The sequence below is a fragment of the Seriola aureovittata genome, chromosome 7 (genome assembly GCF_021018895.1).
Source record: "Seriola aureovittata isolate HTS-2021-v1 ecotype China chromosome 7, ASM2101889v1, whole genome shotgun sequence".
In the NCBI taxonomy this organism is placed as follows: domain Eukaryota; kingdom Metazoa; phylum Chordata; class Actinopteri; order Carangiformes; family Carangidae; genus Seriola; species Seriola aureovittata.
In genome coordinates this window covers 853,989-873,042 of record NC_079370.1, presented here as the reverse complement: position 1 = coordinate 873,042, position 19,054 = coordinate 853,989, and the positions used below count along the sequence as shown (strand labels likewise).

The window sequence follows — 19,054 nt, the reverse complement described above, 5'->3', positions numbered from 1 at the left end:
TAACTTCTTAGTAAATAGAAATAAAATGACTGGTATGAGAATAGAGAGACAGCAGACCCAACAATCTCACTGTACTGGAAACTTGTTTATTTCTGCATATGACAATAAAACCTTTAAACCGAACTGAAATGAGTAAAAGATCTACAGCTACTTCGTCCACCGCTGTCTTTACTAGGCTATAGCATAAACATAAAATTTGTATCACTTAGCCATTTAACAATCTACTATACCATTGATAATAATATTACAACAAATAATGATGAGTAAAAAAAAAATGATAGTATTAAAGAAAAAGGTTATCATTATTATTGTTAGTAGAAATAGCATTGAGGTCCCACTGGACCAATCTTTGCAGCATCACTGTTTACTAATGTTTCACCCCTTGTTCACTTATTTATATGCTAAGCTATGTCGAAATAAATGTGCAAATTAATATTTGCATGGGTTTTTAAAATGCTATTTTAGCTTTTTCTATGATTTCTCACTGCATTAGTGGAAAATTGATTGGCATACAACACTTAAATGATCAATCGTACATCTTATTCTTCCATTAGTCAACTTGATATCACCACCCGTCCCCCGTGAAGCAGGGAGATGATGGTTGTTGTTCCTCTGTTGGCCGCAGGGGGCAGTGAGCGCTGCAGCCCCTGGTGCAGCTCTGCTCTTCTTCTGTCATTTTAAATCACGTGTTTCCGCTTTCAACTTCAGCGTGAGTCAAGCTAAGTGAACAAAAACACGTATTGATTTTTGTATGTGGTGTTTTAGGAGAACAACATAGGCACAAATAAATAGGTTTACATAGCTGTGGAGAGATGTACGTATTTATTAAGTGATCTTACCCGGAACTTGTGAGCTACAACTCAAACTGACGCCTAGTTTGTAGCTGGAGTTAGCTGAGTAAGCTAACTCACAGCCTGCTACTTCTACCAAAACAACAACGTTTTTTGAACGTTTTGAAAGGCGGTAAGTGAAATTAATGATTTGCAGCGTTTTTCAGTCAAAAGTAGAGTTCACAAAGAAATTAAGACAGTCCGCGAAATTAGGTTTGTGGGTCAAAAGTGAATTTCCAGCTGGTTTGGATCCGATTCCAGCCAGATTTCTGAAGGACAGAACCAGTGTAGCTTCTAGTGCAACTGTTCCTTCAGTCGTTTTGTCAGTATAACGGGGTTAATTCTCATGTAATTTGAAAAGGGTTAACGTTAAGATTCCTTTTAAGAAGAATAATATATCAGATGTAGGAAATCACACTCAGTATCAGTTTTAATAACTAAGTTTTTATTCACCAGGTTTCAGGAATCTTTAGTCAGACACAATTTGTTGTATGAGCTTCAGTCTGGCTTTAGAGCAGCACACTCTACTGATTTGCAGAAAGTCTTCAGCACTGTGAATCATTGTATAATGTTGTCATAGTTAAAGTGTATAGCTGTGTGTGTGTTTGTGTGTTTGGGTGTGTGTGTGTGTGTATGTGTGTTTGTGTGTGTGTGTGTGTGTGTGTGTGTGTGTGTGTGTTTGTTTGTGTGTTTGTGTGTCTTTCTCCCAAAAATGTTGCAACAACCATCCAAAGTGATCAGGTCCTAAAATAGTGTCTCATCATTTCTTACATAGAAATTGAGAAAAACAAACAAAAATAACAGAAAACACACAATTCGTGCCACAATAATATGACACAGGCAAAGTCTGACAAAGTATTTGCAAAGCTCTAACCGGTTTTATATCAAAAATGTATAATTCACTCAACAAAACTAATTAACTTCATGTTGATTAAGCATTAACTGACTATATGTTTCAGCCCAAGGAGCTTCGTAAATGTTACATAGTTAGAAAAATGTACAGACTCTTGCTGGGTAGAGGTAATGGTCTTTAACAATACCCTTGTTTGGTTGTAGCCAGCAGTTTGTGTAACAGCATGGCATAAATATAGGCCTGGATTACAGATAACCATGTTCTTGTGTTGTGACTGCTCCCTCAACAGGCACCATGGCCAATCTAGAGCAGTGGGTTAGTGACCGTCTCCATGACATCCTCGGGTTGAGTGACAGATATGTGTCCCAGTTCATGATTGGTACTGCACGGAAAGCTTTGAATGCACAAGACTTTGTGTCTCGCCTTGAGCAGACGGGCACAATTGACATCGACCAGAGTGTGATTGCCTTCGCACAAGAGCTCTTTGACAAGGTATAGTCGTAAAATTCTATAGAGCTTGTATTTACATTTTTGCATGAACTTCATCAATCTGGGAATTTTTGGTGGGAATGAAACCTCTAACAATCTTTTATCACTGTGTCAAAGATTCCTCGCAAGCAGGTTGTTGAGAAGCCATCCCGTGCGATAGAGCGAGAAGCCATTGAAATGGATAAGAAAAATCGGACGTACACGTTACTGGAGGACAGCGACAGTGATGAAGACACTGTGCAGGAGAAACAGAAAGGGAAAAAGAAAAGCAAGGACAAAGGAAACAAGAGGAAGCACATCAGACGGAAGAAAGAGAGCGAGTCGTCTAGTGAGGATGACGCACCTAAACGGTAACCCAGACTTTTTGTATTGATTTTATTGTGTGTATATAATATACAAGTACATATGTATGTGTATAGTGTTAATAGTAGAGCAGGATATGCTGTTATGGATAAAAGTTAGAGCTGAATGATTACCGCATTATTTTCTAATTTATTGGTAGTTTATCTATATGTACATGGTGCATTGATTGTGGTTCAATTTAAAAACTTTTTCCAGTTTGCACTTGGTGGGTAGTCGTAGTCAAAAAAGGGGATAATTAAAAAGGGGGAAAACCCCCCACTCCCCATTCATACAGTAATACATGTAATCAACTCGTGGAAAAACCCATTAGAAGCAACGTCAGTACAGGGGTCAAACATTTGTAGTGACATTAACTATGGCCAAGGACTCTGTGATACAGTGACACAGTGAAAGATGATTTAAAAACAAAAAAAAGTCACAGAAAAATTGAGTACTAAATTTGTATTATCTGACATGCTGCAAAGGATTGGTATACTGCAGGATACTGTCAAATTATATCTGAAATTGCAGGGCCTCAATATAAGTAATACCTGTTTGGAGTAGGGCTGGGACGATTATCCGCCGTAATCGATGTTGATTATAAAAATTATTTGACCCGGAATTTTAGTGTCGACGCGTCGTGTAAACCACACAGGGTAAATGTTCATAGAACAAAACTTTCTAATGGGACCGTTTATATCCATCGTCTTTGGTTTACCCGGATACAAGCGCAGCGCACAGACTGGGACAACGCGGTGACGTAATTGAAGTAATTGACTACGTGAATGATTTGCATCTGTGTAAAAAAAAAAAAAGAAAAATATGATTTGCGTGTGTGTAATCTATTTGAACAACACGGCGGCGTCTACCAGCAGCACGACGGAGTGTGTGGAGCAACACGCGGCAAAAAAGGCTCGTACACGGTCCTCCAGAGTTTGGGAATACTTTAATCTTGACACCAACAGTGCAGTAGACTGCAGACTCTGCAAAGTGCATCTGGCATATCACTCTAGCATGACAGTCATGCACGAGCACATAAAGAGGAAGTGTGTGTGTGTGTGTTGGACGGGGCAAATTGTTATATTAAATGACTAACTGGAAAATAATCGCAATAAAATTACTGTTAGGTTAATAAAAAAAATAATCGCTAGATTAATTGTTTGAAGAATAATCTTTTAGGACAGCCCTACTTTGGAGAAAATACTAGATTTTTGTTTTAAATTGAAAAAAAAGTGGGCGGAAGACGTAATAATGATAATAATAATTGTATCTACTGTGCATTTATATTCATGTGAGTTAGAGTTCAAAGCGAAGACTAAACCCACAGAAAAGAGAAGCAACCTGTAAATATTTTTCATCATGGAACCATTCAGGCCTTTTAAACTAGTGATAAAAAGTTTAAAAGAATTAAAAATGTTGTAAAGAAGCAGCCGTTTGATTTTTTTTTCTCTAATATCAGGAGTAATTCAGCCCAGTTAGTAAAGAAAGATGAGGAGGAAGAGGAAGAGTGGGAGAAGGAGGAGCGAGAGCGACTGCAGGACATTGAAGAGAGAGACGCGTTTGCCGAGCGAGTGAGGCAGAAAGACAAAGACAAGACCCGCAACATAACAGAGAGGACTGACAAAAAGGTGGGAGATGAGGAAATGAAATCACAGCTCATGCTTGAAGATGATGCTCAAAGACGAGCCTCTGTGTCTCGAATGTAGATCATTTCACATTTGTTTGTTTTTCTCTAGGCTTATGAGGAAGCTCAGAAGAGGCTGAAGATGGCTGAAGAGGATCAGAACAACATGGTCGGTGCTCTCAGCTGGGAGACAAGTTTTTGTTTGTGTTTATGAACAGAATGTTTTGTCACTATCACAGAAGACTTTAGCACCATTTCTCACGGCATTAGAATAATCTCTGGGGAATAAAGAAAGTAAAAATCATTTGCTAGAATTCTAACTGTGTAATAAAGTTTCTGATCCTTTGTCCGTCTCTTTTCATCTCTAGTTGCCAGAGTTGAGGAAGCGCTCTCGCTGGGAGTATCTAAAGAAGAGAGAGGCAGAGAAGCTGGAGGACCTGGAGGCGGAGATCATAGACGACGAGTATCTTTTCTCTACTGACGAGCTGACTGAGAGGGAGAGAAAGGAGTTGGAATACAAACGCACCCTTCGGGACCTGGCTAAAGATTACAAAAAGGCCGGTGCCAAGGAACAAGAGGAGAGGAAGAACAGATACTATATGCCAGAAGAGAAGAGAAGCAAGGTAGGCACGAGAGATGCCACGTACTGACACAATGTGCAGAAACAGTCACCTAGTAAAGTGTGCATAGGTTAAATTCTTTGTTCCTTTCCCATCCATCCCTCGCCCCTTTCCCCGCTGACCAGGAGGTGCCCCAGAGAGACCTGGAGCTGGAGGAAACTCCCATGGAGCTGGGAGGAGAGCAAGGCCGCTGGGAGGAGGAGAGGTTGAAAACAGCCTCCCTCAGCTTCGGGGCCAAGAAGGAGCGAGAGCAAGGGATGAGGAAGGAACAGGAGAGGTACCAGCTGATCCTGGAGGAGGAGGAGATGATCGACTTTGTCAGCACTGCCATTACCATGAAGGGAACTCGGACAGATAAGGTGGGCTTCATCTGGTGCTTTCTAATCCGTCATTATAATTTGTGTCTCAACTTTCCTTTTGCTTTTCACTGAGTTTATCCATCAAAGTCTGTTGCATCAGTAAAACTGTCCATCATGTAAAAATGTCCCTGTGTCTTTAAGTGAAAGGAAAGATCACATTTTCCTAATGTTCCTAAGATGATAAAAAACATGCTGCTCACAACTTAAATTACTATCAAATATAACATCAAGATTTCTTGCATCAGGCTTGACCTGAGCCATAAAGAGTTGTTGAGCTTTGAAGAAAACCCCCCAGCTGTATTCTTTTTATATGACGGCGAGGGAAACCAGACAAAGATACACACATGTCCTGTCAGCGTGTCCCAGAATAAGACAAACTCCTTCCCAGTTACTCGTTACATATCAGTGAAAAAGATGATCTACAGAAACTGAAGCGAGCTCTTCTTCTGACCCTGTCGTGTCCAGGATCAGGAGGCCCCGGCTCTGTCGCAGGCGGAGCTGAAGAAACAGTCCATGCAGGAGGTCCGACGCAGCCTTCCCATCTTCCCCTACAGAGAGGACCTGCTAGCTGCCATCCAGGAGCACCAGATCCTGGTCATTGAAGGGGAGACGGGCTCCGGAAAAACCACCCAGATCCCACAGTACCTCCTGGAAGATGTGAGTGCGGAAGCATCATACACATGAAAATCAATACCACTCTCACATCTGTCCAGCAAATATGAAGCTACAGCCAGTAGCTGTTAGCTTAGCTTAGCATAAAGACACAGTAACTTCTTCCAGGAAGTTACTGTTCCCAGGTAAGAGGTAGTTTGCCACACAGCCCCAGTAACACCACAAATTGTCTCTTTTTACGCAAACAAATTGTTAAACTACTGCTTCACTGTAGCTCTGTGTGGTAACCAGTGAAAATGAACTGACCCACTGAACCTGGCGCTCCTCTCTCAGGGATACACTAAAGGAGGCATGAAGATCGGTTGCACACAGCCTCGCAGAGTGGCAGCCATGTCAGTTGCAGCCAGAGTGGCACAGGAAATGAGCGTCAAGCTTGGGAACGAGGTGAGCGTGGCACATTATCATGTTGACACCGTTTTTCACTTTATTACAGTTTTATTAATTCTAGATGTGGCTGCAGGACACTATTTCATATCTGTACATCAGTGATTTCTGTATGATACTGTAATCAATGTTTTTGTGCAGTGGTATATAACATCTTTCCAAGCATTCTTTATTTATTTCATAGTATTTTTGCCTCTTTCTTCAAACAATTTTAAGTGGTTAAAAATTTAAATGAAAGTCTTGGATCAGTATTATTTATATTATCTTAATTGGTTGATCCAGGTGGGTTACAGCATTCGTTTTGAGGACTGCACATCAGAGAGAACGGTGCTCAAGTACATGACAGACGGCATGCTGCTCCGAGAGTTTCTCACCGAGCCCGACCTGGCCAGCTACAGGTAATGCAAAGAAGAGAATCACTACGCAGACACTGAACGAATGCAGCCTGATTATAGAATCAGGATGTTTGACGTGCAGTTTTAGGGGGTTACAAGACCTTATTAATCCACCTGAATGATCATCCATCTGGCTCTCTGAAAATTAGATGATATATATACATTAGAAAATTCATGGTTTCCAACTTTTTTCTTACATTTTTGTGTTCCTGATCTCACTGCTCATCACACTTTACACATTCAACTTTCAAGTTTCTTTGAATTATCAGGTAATGCTTTCCTCCTACTGGCTGACATCCCAGTGCCTCAAACTTCCCACAGTTCCTCTCAGCAGTTTAACATGTGAAGTCATTATGTTTCTGTACACCTGTAGGTATTACCTTATCTGCTGTGCTCAGTCATCTGCTTTCTGTCTCTCTCCCTGCAGTGTGATCATCATAGATGAGGCCCATGAGCGAACGCTCCACACAGACATCCTGTTTGGTCTGATTAAGGACATTGCCAGGTTCAGACCAGACCTGAAGGTGCTGGTGGCGAGCGCTACTCTGGACACCGAGCGCTTCTCCTGCTTTTTTGACGACGCTCCTGTCTTCAGGATCCCCGGCAGGAGGTTCCCAGTCGACATCTTCTACACTAAAGTAGGAACTAGCATGTTGTTTGAATGATTATTATAGGACATATTAACTTTTGAAGAGAAAGACTTAGAAAGAAAGATCATTTTTTTGTAAATCATAAAAGTCATAAAAGTATGTGTTTGTTGTGTTGCCCAGGCTCCAGAGGCAGACTACCTGGAAGCGTGTGTTGTGTCAGTGCTACAGATCCACGTCACCCAGTCTCCTGGAGATGTTCTGGTCTTCCTCACTGGACAGGTACACTTACACTTATATTTTCAAAGTCTTCCAGCACATTACACTTGTAATTTCTTCTTCTTTTGTATGTAATGTCTGCGTATAATCCATTTTGGATGGAATAATTTTAATGTGTATTTATACACCTCACATTTCTTATCGTGTGGTTTGCAGACAGATAAATCTGCCTTTTAAACACATTCAAGAAGTGGTTGTGCTTATACTGTAGAGTCAGTGAGTTACCTGACAGTCCATTTGATTTATTTACAGCTCTTGGTGCTTTTGTAAAAAGCCAGGAGGAGCTTGAATGGGACCAGAACTGAAAGAGGAATAAGAATCAGCTGTATTGGCCACATGTGTGTTATAATACAATGAATTGACTCCGGTCTCTAGTGTCTGTTTGTCGGTCTGCTCCGGTGTAGGAGATTGAAACAGTTTGATTTTACTCAAACCGGCTGAACTAACATTCATCATTATGACAGGTTCTGGCAAATTAAAAATTATCCTCCATCACCATCATGGCGCTAAATCCTACTTATATTGCATGAAAAGCAATGAGCATTAACATGAAGATCAACTTTTCGAGCTGCATTACTGCCACCAAGTGGCCTAGAGTCGCCACACTCTCAGTCTCGTTATGTTCCACTCAGAAGCGTCTGCTGAGTCACGTAGGACACCCAGTGGTTACATGTGGTACACTGGTGTTGTCCTGTGTTTGGTTTAATATCAGACTGGTTTGACCTTTTTTACACTGGCCCAACCCTGGTGCATCGAAGTGAACACTGTTCCAGGAACAATGTTCAGGAAATAGAAAAATACAGCAACAGAAAAGCACAACAACATACAGTGTTTATATACAAATTGTAAACCAGTACACAAATAGTGTAGAGGTGTGTACAAGTGCAAGGATTGCTGGCATAAATATTGAATGGGTTTTGTAGTAGCTACTTTATATACATAAAAAGGCAACAACACGGTCTTTAAATGAACCAAACTACAGGTGTGAAGGCGACCTAAGTTACCTGGTTTACTTAACCAGTATCCCCAAACTTGTCATGTATCCTTGTGTGTTGGTTTACTCTTTAAGCTCTTTGCCTGTGTGTGTCCGGCAGGAGGAGATCGAAGCGTGTTGCGAGCTGCTCCAGGAGAGATGCAGGCGGCTGGGCTCTAAGATCGCAGAGCTGCTGGTCCTTCCCATCTATGCCAACCTGCCGTCCGACATGCAGGCGAAGATCTTCAACCCCACTCCGCCTGGGGCCCGTAAGGTGAGGCGACGTCTTATTTCTGGGCAGAATCCTCGAGGAACTTTTATTGTTCCCTAGTACAATTGCTCTGGATGTAGTAGGTCACTGTTGGATTAATATTTCAGCTTGGCAGACACTAGTCAATAGACTATGATAACAAGTTTATTCCTTAGAGATGTAAATGAAGACGATGGATGTGATATCTGTTTCCTGCATCAGCTGTGTATTAGGCAAGAACCTGCTCATATTTACCCAAATTAAATGTCCATGCTGGAATTTACCAACAGAGGCAAAAGAGCACAATGAGATTTACTAAAGAGACTTAGTAGCTTAGTTTTTTCTGTGACAGGAAAAGCCTTGTTTTGCTGGGGTTTTTTTTTTTGTTTTGTCACATTTTTGTTCCTATTCCCAACAGCTGGATCTAATCTTTACGCTGCTTTGTTTGACCAGTGATTGCTCACACTGTGTGTTCTCTTCCCTTCAACCCAAGGTGGTGGTTGCTACCAATATAGCAGAAACCTCCCTCACCATAGATGGAATCATCTACGTCATCGATCCAGGCTTTTGCAAGCAGAAGAGTTACAACGCCCGCACCGGCATGGAGTCACTCATTGTCACGCCCTGCTCACGGGTAACCGCTCTCTTAATGTTTAACAAGCAGGAAGTTCATGTTGAAGTGAAGTCATGGCACATTTTATACCAGGAGTGTAGTGAATGCACATGTTTTCTTTTCAACACAACACAATTCAGGTCCAGGCTACAAGCTGTGATACTGTACTGAACCCATGCTGCTTTTTTTCATTCGTTCCATTTCTGGTTTTGTCTTTTTAAGTTCCAGTTGCTATTTTTGGTTGTAATAAATACAAGTAAAAAGTCAGAGCCCTGAACAGTTCACACGCCTGACAGCATCACATCCACTGCAGATATCGTATAAACAAAGTAATGTCCTTACTGTGTCTCACTGTTTCTCACTGTGTCTCACTGTGTGTTCACAGCAGCTGTTTCTGTGCTGAACAGAAGTCAAGAGCTCTGATGCCAATTTATGATGATGCACTAAAACACAAATAATCACTAAACCAGATGATTTTTACATCTGATTTATCACCATGAATTAAAACACATCTCTTTACCCGACAGTGTAATATAATTTATATTTTGTTGATAATGTAGTTTTGAACTAATTTGCTAAAAACAAAATAATAAGTCCATGTCATGGAAAACCTCACCAGCTGATCCCAGAACAGCGAACTGATCTAATTAGCACTGCTACACAAATAGCAGTTAGTGTTTGTCAGATTGCTTCAGGGGGAAGTCTCATTTTCTCTCACGCGTGCATCTGTTTAACTGTGGGTGTGTAACTCTGTTTTGCTTTCTAAATGTTTTACCAGCTCATGTTGTGTGTTTTCTCTTCCGCTCTCAGGCTTCGGCCAACCAGAGAGCAGGCCGTGCAGGCAGAGTGGCTGCTGGGAAATGTTTTAGGCTTTACACAGCCTGGGCCTTTAAACATGAGATGGAAGAAACGACCGTGCCTGAGATTCAGAGGACCAATTTGGGAAATGTAGTCCTGCTGCTGAAGAGTCTAGGTGAGGGGTAATTTTATGTGCTTACTCATTAAGTTGAAGCAGATTAGATCAACATTTGGTGGCTATTTCTGTGCAAGAAACTCCTACTTTTTGCCCGCAGGCATCAATGACCTCATTCACTTTGACTTCATGGACCCACCCCCTCATGAGACTCTGGTCTTAGCGCTGGAGCAGCTCTACGCCCTGGGAGCACTCAACCACCTGGGAGAGCTCACAAAGGTACACACTCGAGGCCTGTGTCTATGAAACGTGCAGTTAGACTTAATCAATATGTTTATAATTACATGTGACAAGTGGCAGCAATGTGAGAAGGCCCAAAGTGGTGAACCTACAGAGAATTATCTGCAGCTTCCTCTGGCCTGAAGATAAATATAGCTGCCTGCTCTGCAGCTTTACTGTTTTGCTTCACTCTCATAGTGTTTGGGTGTCGTGTTCATCAGACGCTGACATATCGCTGCCTCTAAGCAGCCAACAAAAATCAGTTAGTGCATGTTTAAGCTCTAATACAGTTGCATTCTGTCTCTTTTGACAGGTACATTTTGTATTTGCAAACCACACTGGCTTTGTTTGTGAAATGGAGGGCATTTGTAAAACAGGTTTTGTTTGTTTCTTTAAGGTTTGGCAGGAAATTAGCTCCGTTATGTTATTTTGAACTCTTCCTGTTAAATAGTGATTAAACATTAAATGTAGCAGCTGATGTGACTTGAGTACAGTTAGCTGGACTTGCAACAGGAAAAACTCTTTACCCAATGGATTAAAATCTTCGAGGCTTTAGATTCCAAACGTCTCTAAAGTGCTTGATATCTTTAGTTTAACTTCACACCAAATCTGTTCTGTTAGTAGATTATGTGTATAGTCACTTTACACTATCAGTTCATCCTGGTCTCATTTTATAGGGTCCATTACAATTTATTTTCCATCACAAATCTAGTAATTCTGTGAAAAATGTTACTGTCAAAAATCATTATTGTCCTATCACACATGTACAACAAGTAATGGATTAATTATTCCCACTCCATCCTCGTCCCACAGTCAGACAGTACAAGAGGAGGTCGTTAGTTAACAGAAGAAGCTTCTTTTGCATTCTTAACTTTAATCAGAGAAAATAGTGATATAACCTTTTGCTTTGACTTGCATAATCTGCGTTCTTCTCTCGCTCTGTCTGCGTGTGTGCGTGACATGCTGCACATACCTGAAGCTTCTTATGCTTTGTCAGGGCTTGATTGAAGGTGCTGATACTTGGAGAGGAGAGCTCACTGTGTTTACAACTCAGGGCTTTTATGACCACTATAGTCCTATCAATCAGTGGTTGTCAAGGATGATAGGATATAAGCATCAGCCCCCCCCCCCAGGTGACGACTTGTCTTCAGGACATAAGATGTTTATCAATATGAATAAATAACTTGTTTGTTCTTGTGTGTCAGCTGGGTCGCAGGATGGCTGAGTTACCTGTGGACCCCATGCTGAGCAAGATGATCCTGGCGTCCGAGCAGTAAGTCTCCACTCTGGTACTAGCATAAACCGTCGCCATGTGCCCGTTTAACAGGGCGCATTGCCTGACTAAATACTATATGAAGCATAAAATGTATTCCAAAAATACACCAAACTCCTCCAGGCTTGTATTTGCCCAGTTCTTGATTATGCACCAGGGGATCAGGGTCATGGAAGTTACTCCAGGAGTTAACTTATTCATAATCGGGCTGCTCCAACTTAAGCATCAACAGAAGATATTGTATCTCTAAGGGAGAAAGTGATTTGCAGGGCTAAAGGAAAAATAAGCAGATGAGTTTGTGAGTAAACAGCTGTGTGATTGTTTTACTGAAAATCTATCGAAGACAATAAAGGTTCTCATATTGAGACGGGTCAGTATGCTGTTTTGGAAGAAGAATGTTCAGTGTGTGAGAAGTAGAAAATTAGTTTTATTTTCCTTTACTGACCTTTGTCAGTAAAGGAAGTGAGTCGCTGGATGTGGATGATTCACATTGTCTGAAATTGTTTGAATACGAGGCTTTAAAACTGGCAACTCATTAGTAAATGCTTGGGAGTTAAAAGAAAACTTGTATGAGGAAGGAATACTGTTGTTGCTTTCTCATCTCTCTCTGCATCTCACTGTATTTCTATTTCACTTTCCTTCTGTGCCACTCTCCAGGTACAAGTGTTCAGAGGAAGTGTTGACAATAGCAGCCATGCTGTCGGTGAACAACTCTATTTTCTACCGGCCCAAAGACAAAGTGGTGCACGCCGACAACGCCAGGATGAACTTTGTGGTGCCAGGGGGAGACCACCTGGTGCTGCTCAACGTCTACACACAGGTATAAACACAGCCGACAGCAGTTTGGCCTGAAGATGTGTTCGGTCTTTATGAAGCTTTTAGCATCAGAGACGTGAGGATTAGGTTCTGCAGACATCTTCGAGGCCGCAGTAAAAGGTCTTGGCAAATATTTTGTCCATTTACATGAGGAGGACAGAATGTTAGAGCTGATCCTAGAAGGTGGGAATTATTGCTGTGTTGCTGTTATGAGCTGCGTTTGTGTTCATGATTTGTGTCTAACCCTCCTGCATGAAAATAGGAAAGCACCAAACTTTCAGGTTTTCTGTGAGGTGGTATGCAAATCGTTTGTGTCTGCACACTGAAACAAGTTTCCACCATCTCTTCTTGACAGTCCTTCTGTATTTTAGAGTAGTTTACTACGTAACCTACTTAGCTGTAGTCTACTACATGTAAAAAGTTAATAACCTGTAACTTATTGACGGGATTGATAGTTTAATACTGTGAATGCACAGTTGCTTGAAAAATATTGAAATAGCATTTTAAAACAAAACTATATCACCTTTTGTCACAGGATGCGTAGGTCTGCCATGTGTGATCATCAACCAAAGAGTGTTTTTTTCCCTCTTCTTTATTTTTAATTTATGGATTTATACAGTAATTCAACAACATTCTTTTCAACATTTCTTAATTTTATTTGGCATATCATTACTTTTACAGGTATTTGGTCGTAAACCAAAAGTCTGGACAAATAAAAATATTGACCTGATGATGCCGAAAAGTTATTGTGGTACATCCCGAGGAAGACATGAACATCTGTACCAAGTTTCATGACAATAAATTTACCAGGTTTAGATATTCCACTGAAAACCACAAATGTCAAGCTGCTCATGAGGCCAGAGTAAAACTCAGGGAATCACCAAAGTCGTAGTGTTCATCGTCCGAGACCAACGTCCGTAGCGTGGCTAAAAGAAAGTTTCTGCGTTCCTGTCCTTTTATACAAATCACCAACGCTCAGATTCATCGTGCAACCTCTTCTTAGTCCCCTAAATTAGGAACCATTGATTTCAGCTATTGCTTATGGAAACTAAAAAGCCCTTGAGATATTCCCATTCCCACCTTGAAGCCAAGTGTTGTGCTGACTGCGCACAATGTCTTTCTCCCTCAGTGGCTGGAGAGCGGCTTCTCCACACAGTGGTGCTACGAGAACTTCATCCAGTTTCGCTCCATGAGAAGAGCCCGGGACGTCCGGGACCAGCTGGAGGGTCTGATGGATCGCATAGAGGTGGAGGTGGTCAGCTCCCAGGGAGACAATGTGCCCATTCGCAAGGTTAGTGCTACTGAGAAAGTCATCCAGAGTTTTACCACAGTGGAGTCTCAACAGAGGATATGCTGCAGTTTATGAGTGTGTGTGTGGCTCAGTGTGAACATGGCTGCTCTTTGGTTTGGCCACGTCTCGTTAGCATGTTGTGTAGATGCAATCAGCTGTTGGTTAGTTTTTGTGTCATGCACTTACAAGTGTCCGGCTCACGTGGGAATGCGAGATACCAAAAATAATCCTGCATTTAAGACCTGATTGAAAATTTGAAAATCCTGGTGAAAATCCTTTTTAAAATCAAAAAGAAAACAATGTTTGAGTTCAATATTGTCTCTTTTTTGAATGTTAGTGACTCAACTCCAGACTTAACACTGGTTCAAGGTAAACAACTGAAGATGAGTGATAAGTGTTTGAAACTTGAACTAGTGGAGGGAAGGGCTAATAATACACTAAAGGCCTCAAGGTGGGAAGCTGCTTAATTTAGCTTTGACAAGCTGCTGTCAACATGACCTTTTTTTTTTTTTTTCCGAAGTCGATCTTTTAGCCTGTATGTCTCCTTAGGGCGGTGAAAGGTGAAGGGTCACCCTCAGATACAGCCCCTGTGTTTGCTTCACTTCAGGCAGGTGGAAACTTTCACATAACAAAAGGCTGATACTGGTCCAGAGAGACTATATTGTTCTGAAAATTCAAAATATGAACAGAAATCTAAGAAGAAAGCTGTAAGTTATCACTGGACTGAGCTGTATCAATCGCCTTCTCATATCAGGGTCTGTATGTGTTGTGAACGCACGCCTAAACCACTTGAGATAAGCCAGGGCGTGTGTTGTATTAGCTGGGTTACACCTTTTTCCAACGCATGCTGACTTTGTGTGTGTCAAAAATCTTGCAGCCAAATAGGCTAAAAGTAATCCCACAACTTATTTAGTTCCCAAGATAGAAAAATGAAACTTCTGGTCCAACATATGCCCGAGTCCTCGGAGTCTGGCCCATGTACTTCCACATATGGGCAGAGTCCTTAGTCGGTACCTTTCGATATTGACTGACAGCCGGAAGATTTTCTGTGTGCTCGAAAGAATTGGTTCAGATGTGGAAGTGGCATCTTACAATCGTGCTGTATATGGGCCAGACTCGGGCCGTGCAACCCGGGCGTATTCTGGGCCAGAAGAAAACAAGCATGAGGCCCAAGTGTGTTTATTTTGCTATCTGGGTATTAATTAATAATTCAGTAAATAATCAAACTATTTACACTTAATGTTATTGTTGACGTCTAAAGAAAACGTGTCGCTTCAGAAAGTATCGTTGCTTATATTTCTTTTTTTACTTGTTGAGTTCCATAAAGTGATTTTCGTGTCCTTCAGTGAATTCCTTGTTTAGGTCGGGAAGCGTCTGTTGCTTTTCCAACTTCCGTACGACGAACGCCTCGACTGAGCGACCGAAAACCTCGACCCTACCTCCGCGTCAGCTGACATCTCCACGCTGACTGCACACACACACACACAAACACAAACCAACTGAATTAGTCCCGTGAAAATGTTTAGAACATCTTAAGGCGAAATGACAGACACGTGTATCTGTACGGTATCCAGCGCATGACTCGTGTGTGACAGACATTATCTGTCAGATGAATGTAAGTGACATGCTGTCCTCTTCGAAGCATTAGTTTTGTGAACACACCCAACACCACCTGTTCTAGATCACAGCAGGTGTGAACAGAGCGAGTGCGTCAGTGAAAAGAAGACTGGAGAGGCAGGTCTGAATGTTTGGAGTGGAGAAGTGTGTGTGTGGATGGTGTGTGTTAGTCCCACATGAAACCCACCTTCACTACAAAACTAGTGAATGGCTCGACGCTCTTGATACAGTCACAGTCTGAATTATCTGCTGTAGTTTCCTCGAGCAAGACACATTCAAGCTGATGTAAAACAGAAATATATTATTTCTACATTGTCGTCGTGTTAAATGAAACTTCGATTCGATTCGATTTCACCTTTGTGAATCATGTTTGCATCTGGTTTTATCTAGAAGACAAAAGAGTTGTCGGTTAGCTGCACGGTTGAGAACTGGTATTTTTCCACTGAGGTTTTAAGGAAGGAGGAAGACGGAGCTGTGAAGTGGGTTAAGTGGAAAATGAGTCATTATTTTCTTTCATACTGTAAAAATGATGATGATTTAAGGGAGCTAACTTTCCTGTGTTTTAAGTTTGATCCCTTTATCTGAAAAGCCTGGAAAGAAGATGAGATGGACAATTTTTAAATAAGTATTTGCTACGGCTCAACGATATGCAACAGAAAAATCATATTGCGATTATTTTGGCAGATATTGCAATGGTGATATGATTCATGATTTAAGTTGGAATGGTCATTTTTACTAAAGCAAATATAAAGATGGTGATGATGATGATGATGATCCGTTACGTCCGGAGAACATGATTTATAAGCCAGGTGCGTCTGTAAACCCACAATGCTTCATTTATGGTCTGTTGTGACACGTTTGACCTTTTTATCAAAACAATTCTAGCTCCTCTGATTTGGATATTGCACTTGGTCATATTGCGATTTCAATAATATTTCGATTAATTGTGCAGCCAGGATTTATAACTAGACCATGAAGGTGTGACTGTGAAAGGTGATTCTCTGCCTTATATGCGTTTGTGTTGTCTTAACCTTTGTCGGCCTGGATCGGTTTGCGTGACGCAGTAATGAAAAACGTTTAAGCTTCAGGGAAAACCAGCAGAGGTGCTAATATACACAATTAGGGAGTGAGCCAATTCTTTAGACCGTCATCTAATTCATGAAAGGGATGTGTCAGGATCTGACTCAGTTCAGTACTTGACATTGATCGATTACATCGCACCATCGCTTTGCTGCGTTGCAAAGAGCGAACAGAAGAAACGAACTGCTCCATCAGTGACCGTCACATGAGGATGGAAGAAGGAAAAACTCGTGCACTGCAGGTCGGGCACCTGGTCGGGCACCTGGCTGAAGTTAGTTTGATAAAAACGTGTCCAGCTGGTGATTATCTGACTGCGTCGAGTTGAAGTTGGTTAAAGATCAGATGTTGAGCAGCTGGAATTGTGTTTGCGTCTGTGACTGTGATCAGACTTAGAGTCAATTTAAAGAGAAAGAGAAGAAAGAAGGAAAGAGAGAGAGAAAAATTGGGCTCATTAATCAGGAATTAATTCATCAATCATAGATGAAAAAATGACTAATTTCAACAAAAAACAGTTTGATCCATTTGTTGAAATAACACAGTGAAGTCTCCTCTGGTAAGTAAAGTGCATTATGCATTATCCATGTTGTGCTGGGCTGCATGGTCCAGTCATTTATTATGTTGACTCAACCAGAGAATCGAATAGCTGCTGTATTTGCTCTTCCATTCCCTTCTTCATCACATTATTTCTGGATTTATAGATTATTTACAATTGTATCTACTGAAGAAATAATTTGCATCTGTTTTGTTTGTGACTTGTCATTTTTCCCTGAAAACATCCATCACCACGTCCACCTGTGACCTACCTGAAGTCGTCGTCTATAGCGACACAATTAACTATGATTTGGTTTTTATTACACAAGTAAATTCTCACATTATTGCTCTTTATCTTAATAGTCCTCCTTTCGTGTAATGCTGCTGTGGTCACCTTGATTTTCTACCCTGTATGGCGATGTGATGTATCAGCTGTTTAAACCCCCCCCCCTCCTCTTCCCAGGCGGTGACTGCAGGATATTTCTATCACACGGCACGACTGAGCAAAGGCGGCTACAAGACGGTGAAGCACCAGCAGACGGTCTACGTCCACCCCAACAGCTCTCTGTTCGAGGAGCAGCCCCGCTGGCTCATCTACCACGAGCTGGTCTTCACCACTAAGGAGTTCATGAGACAGGTCGGCCTGCTGAGGATGTGATGTAGTTAATTCTGAATAGTCACTCAGATCTCTCTCAAACATCTGCAGTGTCAGGAGGTGGTTCCCCCAACAGCTTTTCAGACGCTTGTTTGATCATCTGGCAGAAAATCATTCAACACATAAAACAGCTACAGTTTAAAATGTGAATAAGAGTCACACCTCCCATTAAGTCCAGTATAAAGGTGTCCACAGAATAACTGCTTATGGGCATGAGACAGCACATTAATGAGGAAGTTTGACGCAGGTTCCTGGACAATATTTAACTTTATTCCTTCCCGTATCGGTATCACATTGCATTTTCTGTCTCCCGTGCAGGTGATTGAGATAGACAGCGGCTGGCTGCTTGAAGTCGCTCCTCACTACTACAAAAGCAAAGAGCTGGAGGACAGCAGCAGCAAGAAGATGCCCCGCAAGCAGGGTAAAACTAAAGAAGAGCTGGGCTGAAGAGAAGACCAAGGGCTCAGGGGACAGAACCATGCAAAGCACTGGGGACACACTCCCTTCCTCTCTCAGGGCAGGGTAAAAGTAGGGGAAATGACTTTGAACGCTTGGAATTTGCATAAAAATAAAGAGGAAAAGTGTGGAAATGTAGTTGTGTGTGGCGCCAGTTCAGTACATAAACAGCTACATGTTTGTTGCCTGTTTTCACATGAGACATTATTTTGCTGTAGCGTGATACGGCATTTTTTGACCGTGCTCACTCAGTTTCAACGTTGTAAATTTGGACCAATTTTGGCTGCAGAGAGTCGCCTGAGTGCAGACACATGGAGCAGAGTGATGGGTCCAGAGAGAAGTGGGTCACAGACCTACTGATTTGTTTAATCATAAACCAGCTGCGTCAGCGGGGCCACTACAAAGAAACTGTAGTGCAGTTGGATCTGAGTTTCCCGCAACAGCAGTACGGACTCACTCTGGCTTTTTCAGCTCATTAATGAACGTGAGACTGTTGGTTTGTTTTTCAGCTGTTTGTGAACACCCCCCAGGAAGTAGCTTTTGTTGACTTGCCGTAAATGAACAGGCTTTGTCAAATTTTGCATTTGTGAAAGCAGCACACTGTCAAACTGTCTCCACCAATAAGTTTCACTCACTTGAGGCGACTTGTTTATTTTCATTTTTCTAGAGCAATAAACTTTTACATTCATCTGTTTTTGTCCTTCCTAATTTGCTGAGTAGAATTAGTTTGTCAGTCGGTTTGTTTCAGCTCATTATTTAGTCACCACACTGGTATTTATTAATTTCAAGATTTAATTCAGGTTATTCTTCTGGGTTTAATCTCACCAGGAAATTCACCCTCCAACAAGTTATATTTAGATGTCATATTTGAAT

At 41.5% G+C, this 19,054-nt stretch overlaps 1 protein-coding gene across 1 annotated transcript; it reads left to right on the top strand.

Moving 5' to 3' along the window:
- The first annotated feature begins 687 nt into the window (after positions 1–687).
- Positions 688–18,869, top strand: dhx16 (DEAH (Asp-Glu-Ala-His) box polypeptide 16). The gene is made up of 21 exons (XM_056380810.1): positions 688–963; positions 1,973–2,175; positions 2,290–2,522; positions 3,974–4,142; positions 4,251–4,307; positions 4,507–4,761; positions 4,884–5,117; positions 5,583–5,774; positions 6,063–6,173; positions 6,456–6,571; positions 6,996–7,206; positions 7,339–7,437; positions 8,529–8,681; positions 9,151–9,291; positions 10,081–10,243; positions 10,344–10,462; positions 11,668–11,735; positions 12,393–12,555; positions 13,681–13,842; positions 17,534–17,707; positions 18,044–18,869. The coding sequence occupies exons 2-21, from the start codon at positions 1,978–1,980 to the stop codon at positions 18,170–18,172; spliced, it is 3,147 nt and encodes a 1,048-aa protein (XP_056236785.1). The 5' UTR covers positions 688–963; positions 1,973–1,977; the 3' UTR covers positions 18,173–18,869.
- The last annotated feature ends 185 nt before the right edge of the window (positions 18,870–19,054 follow it).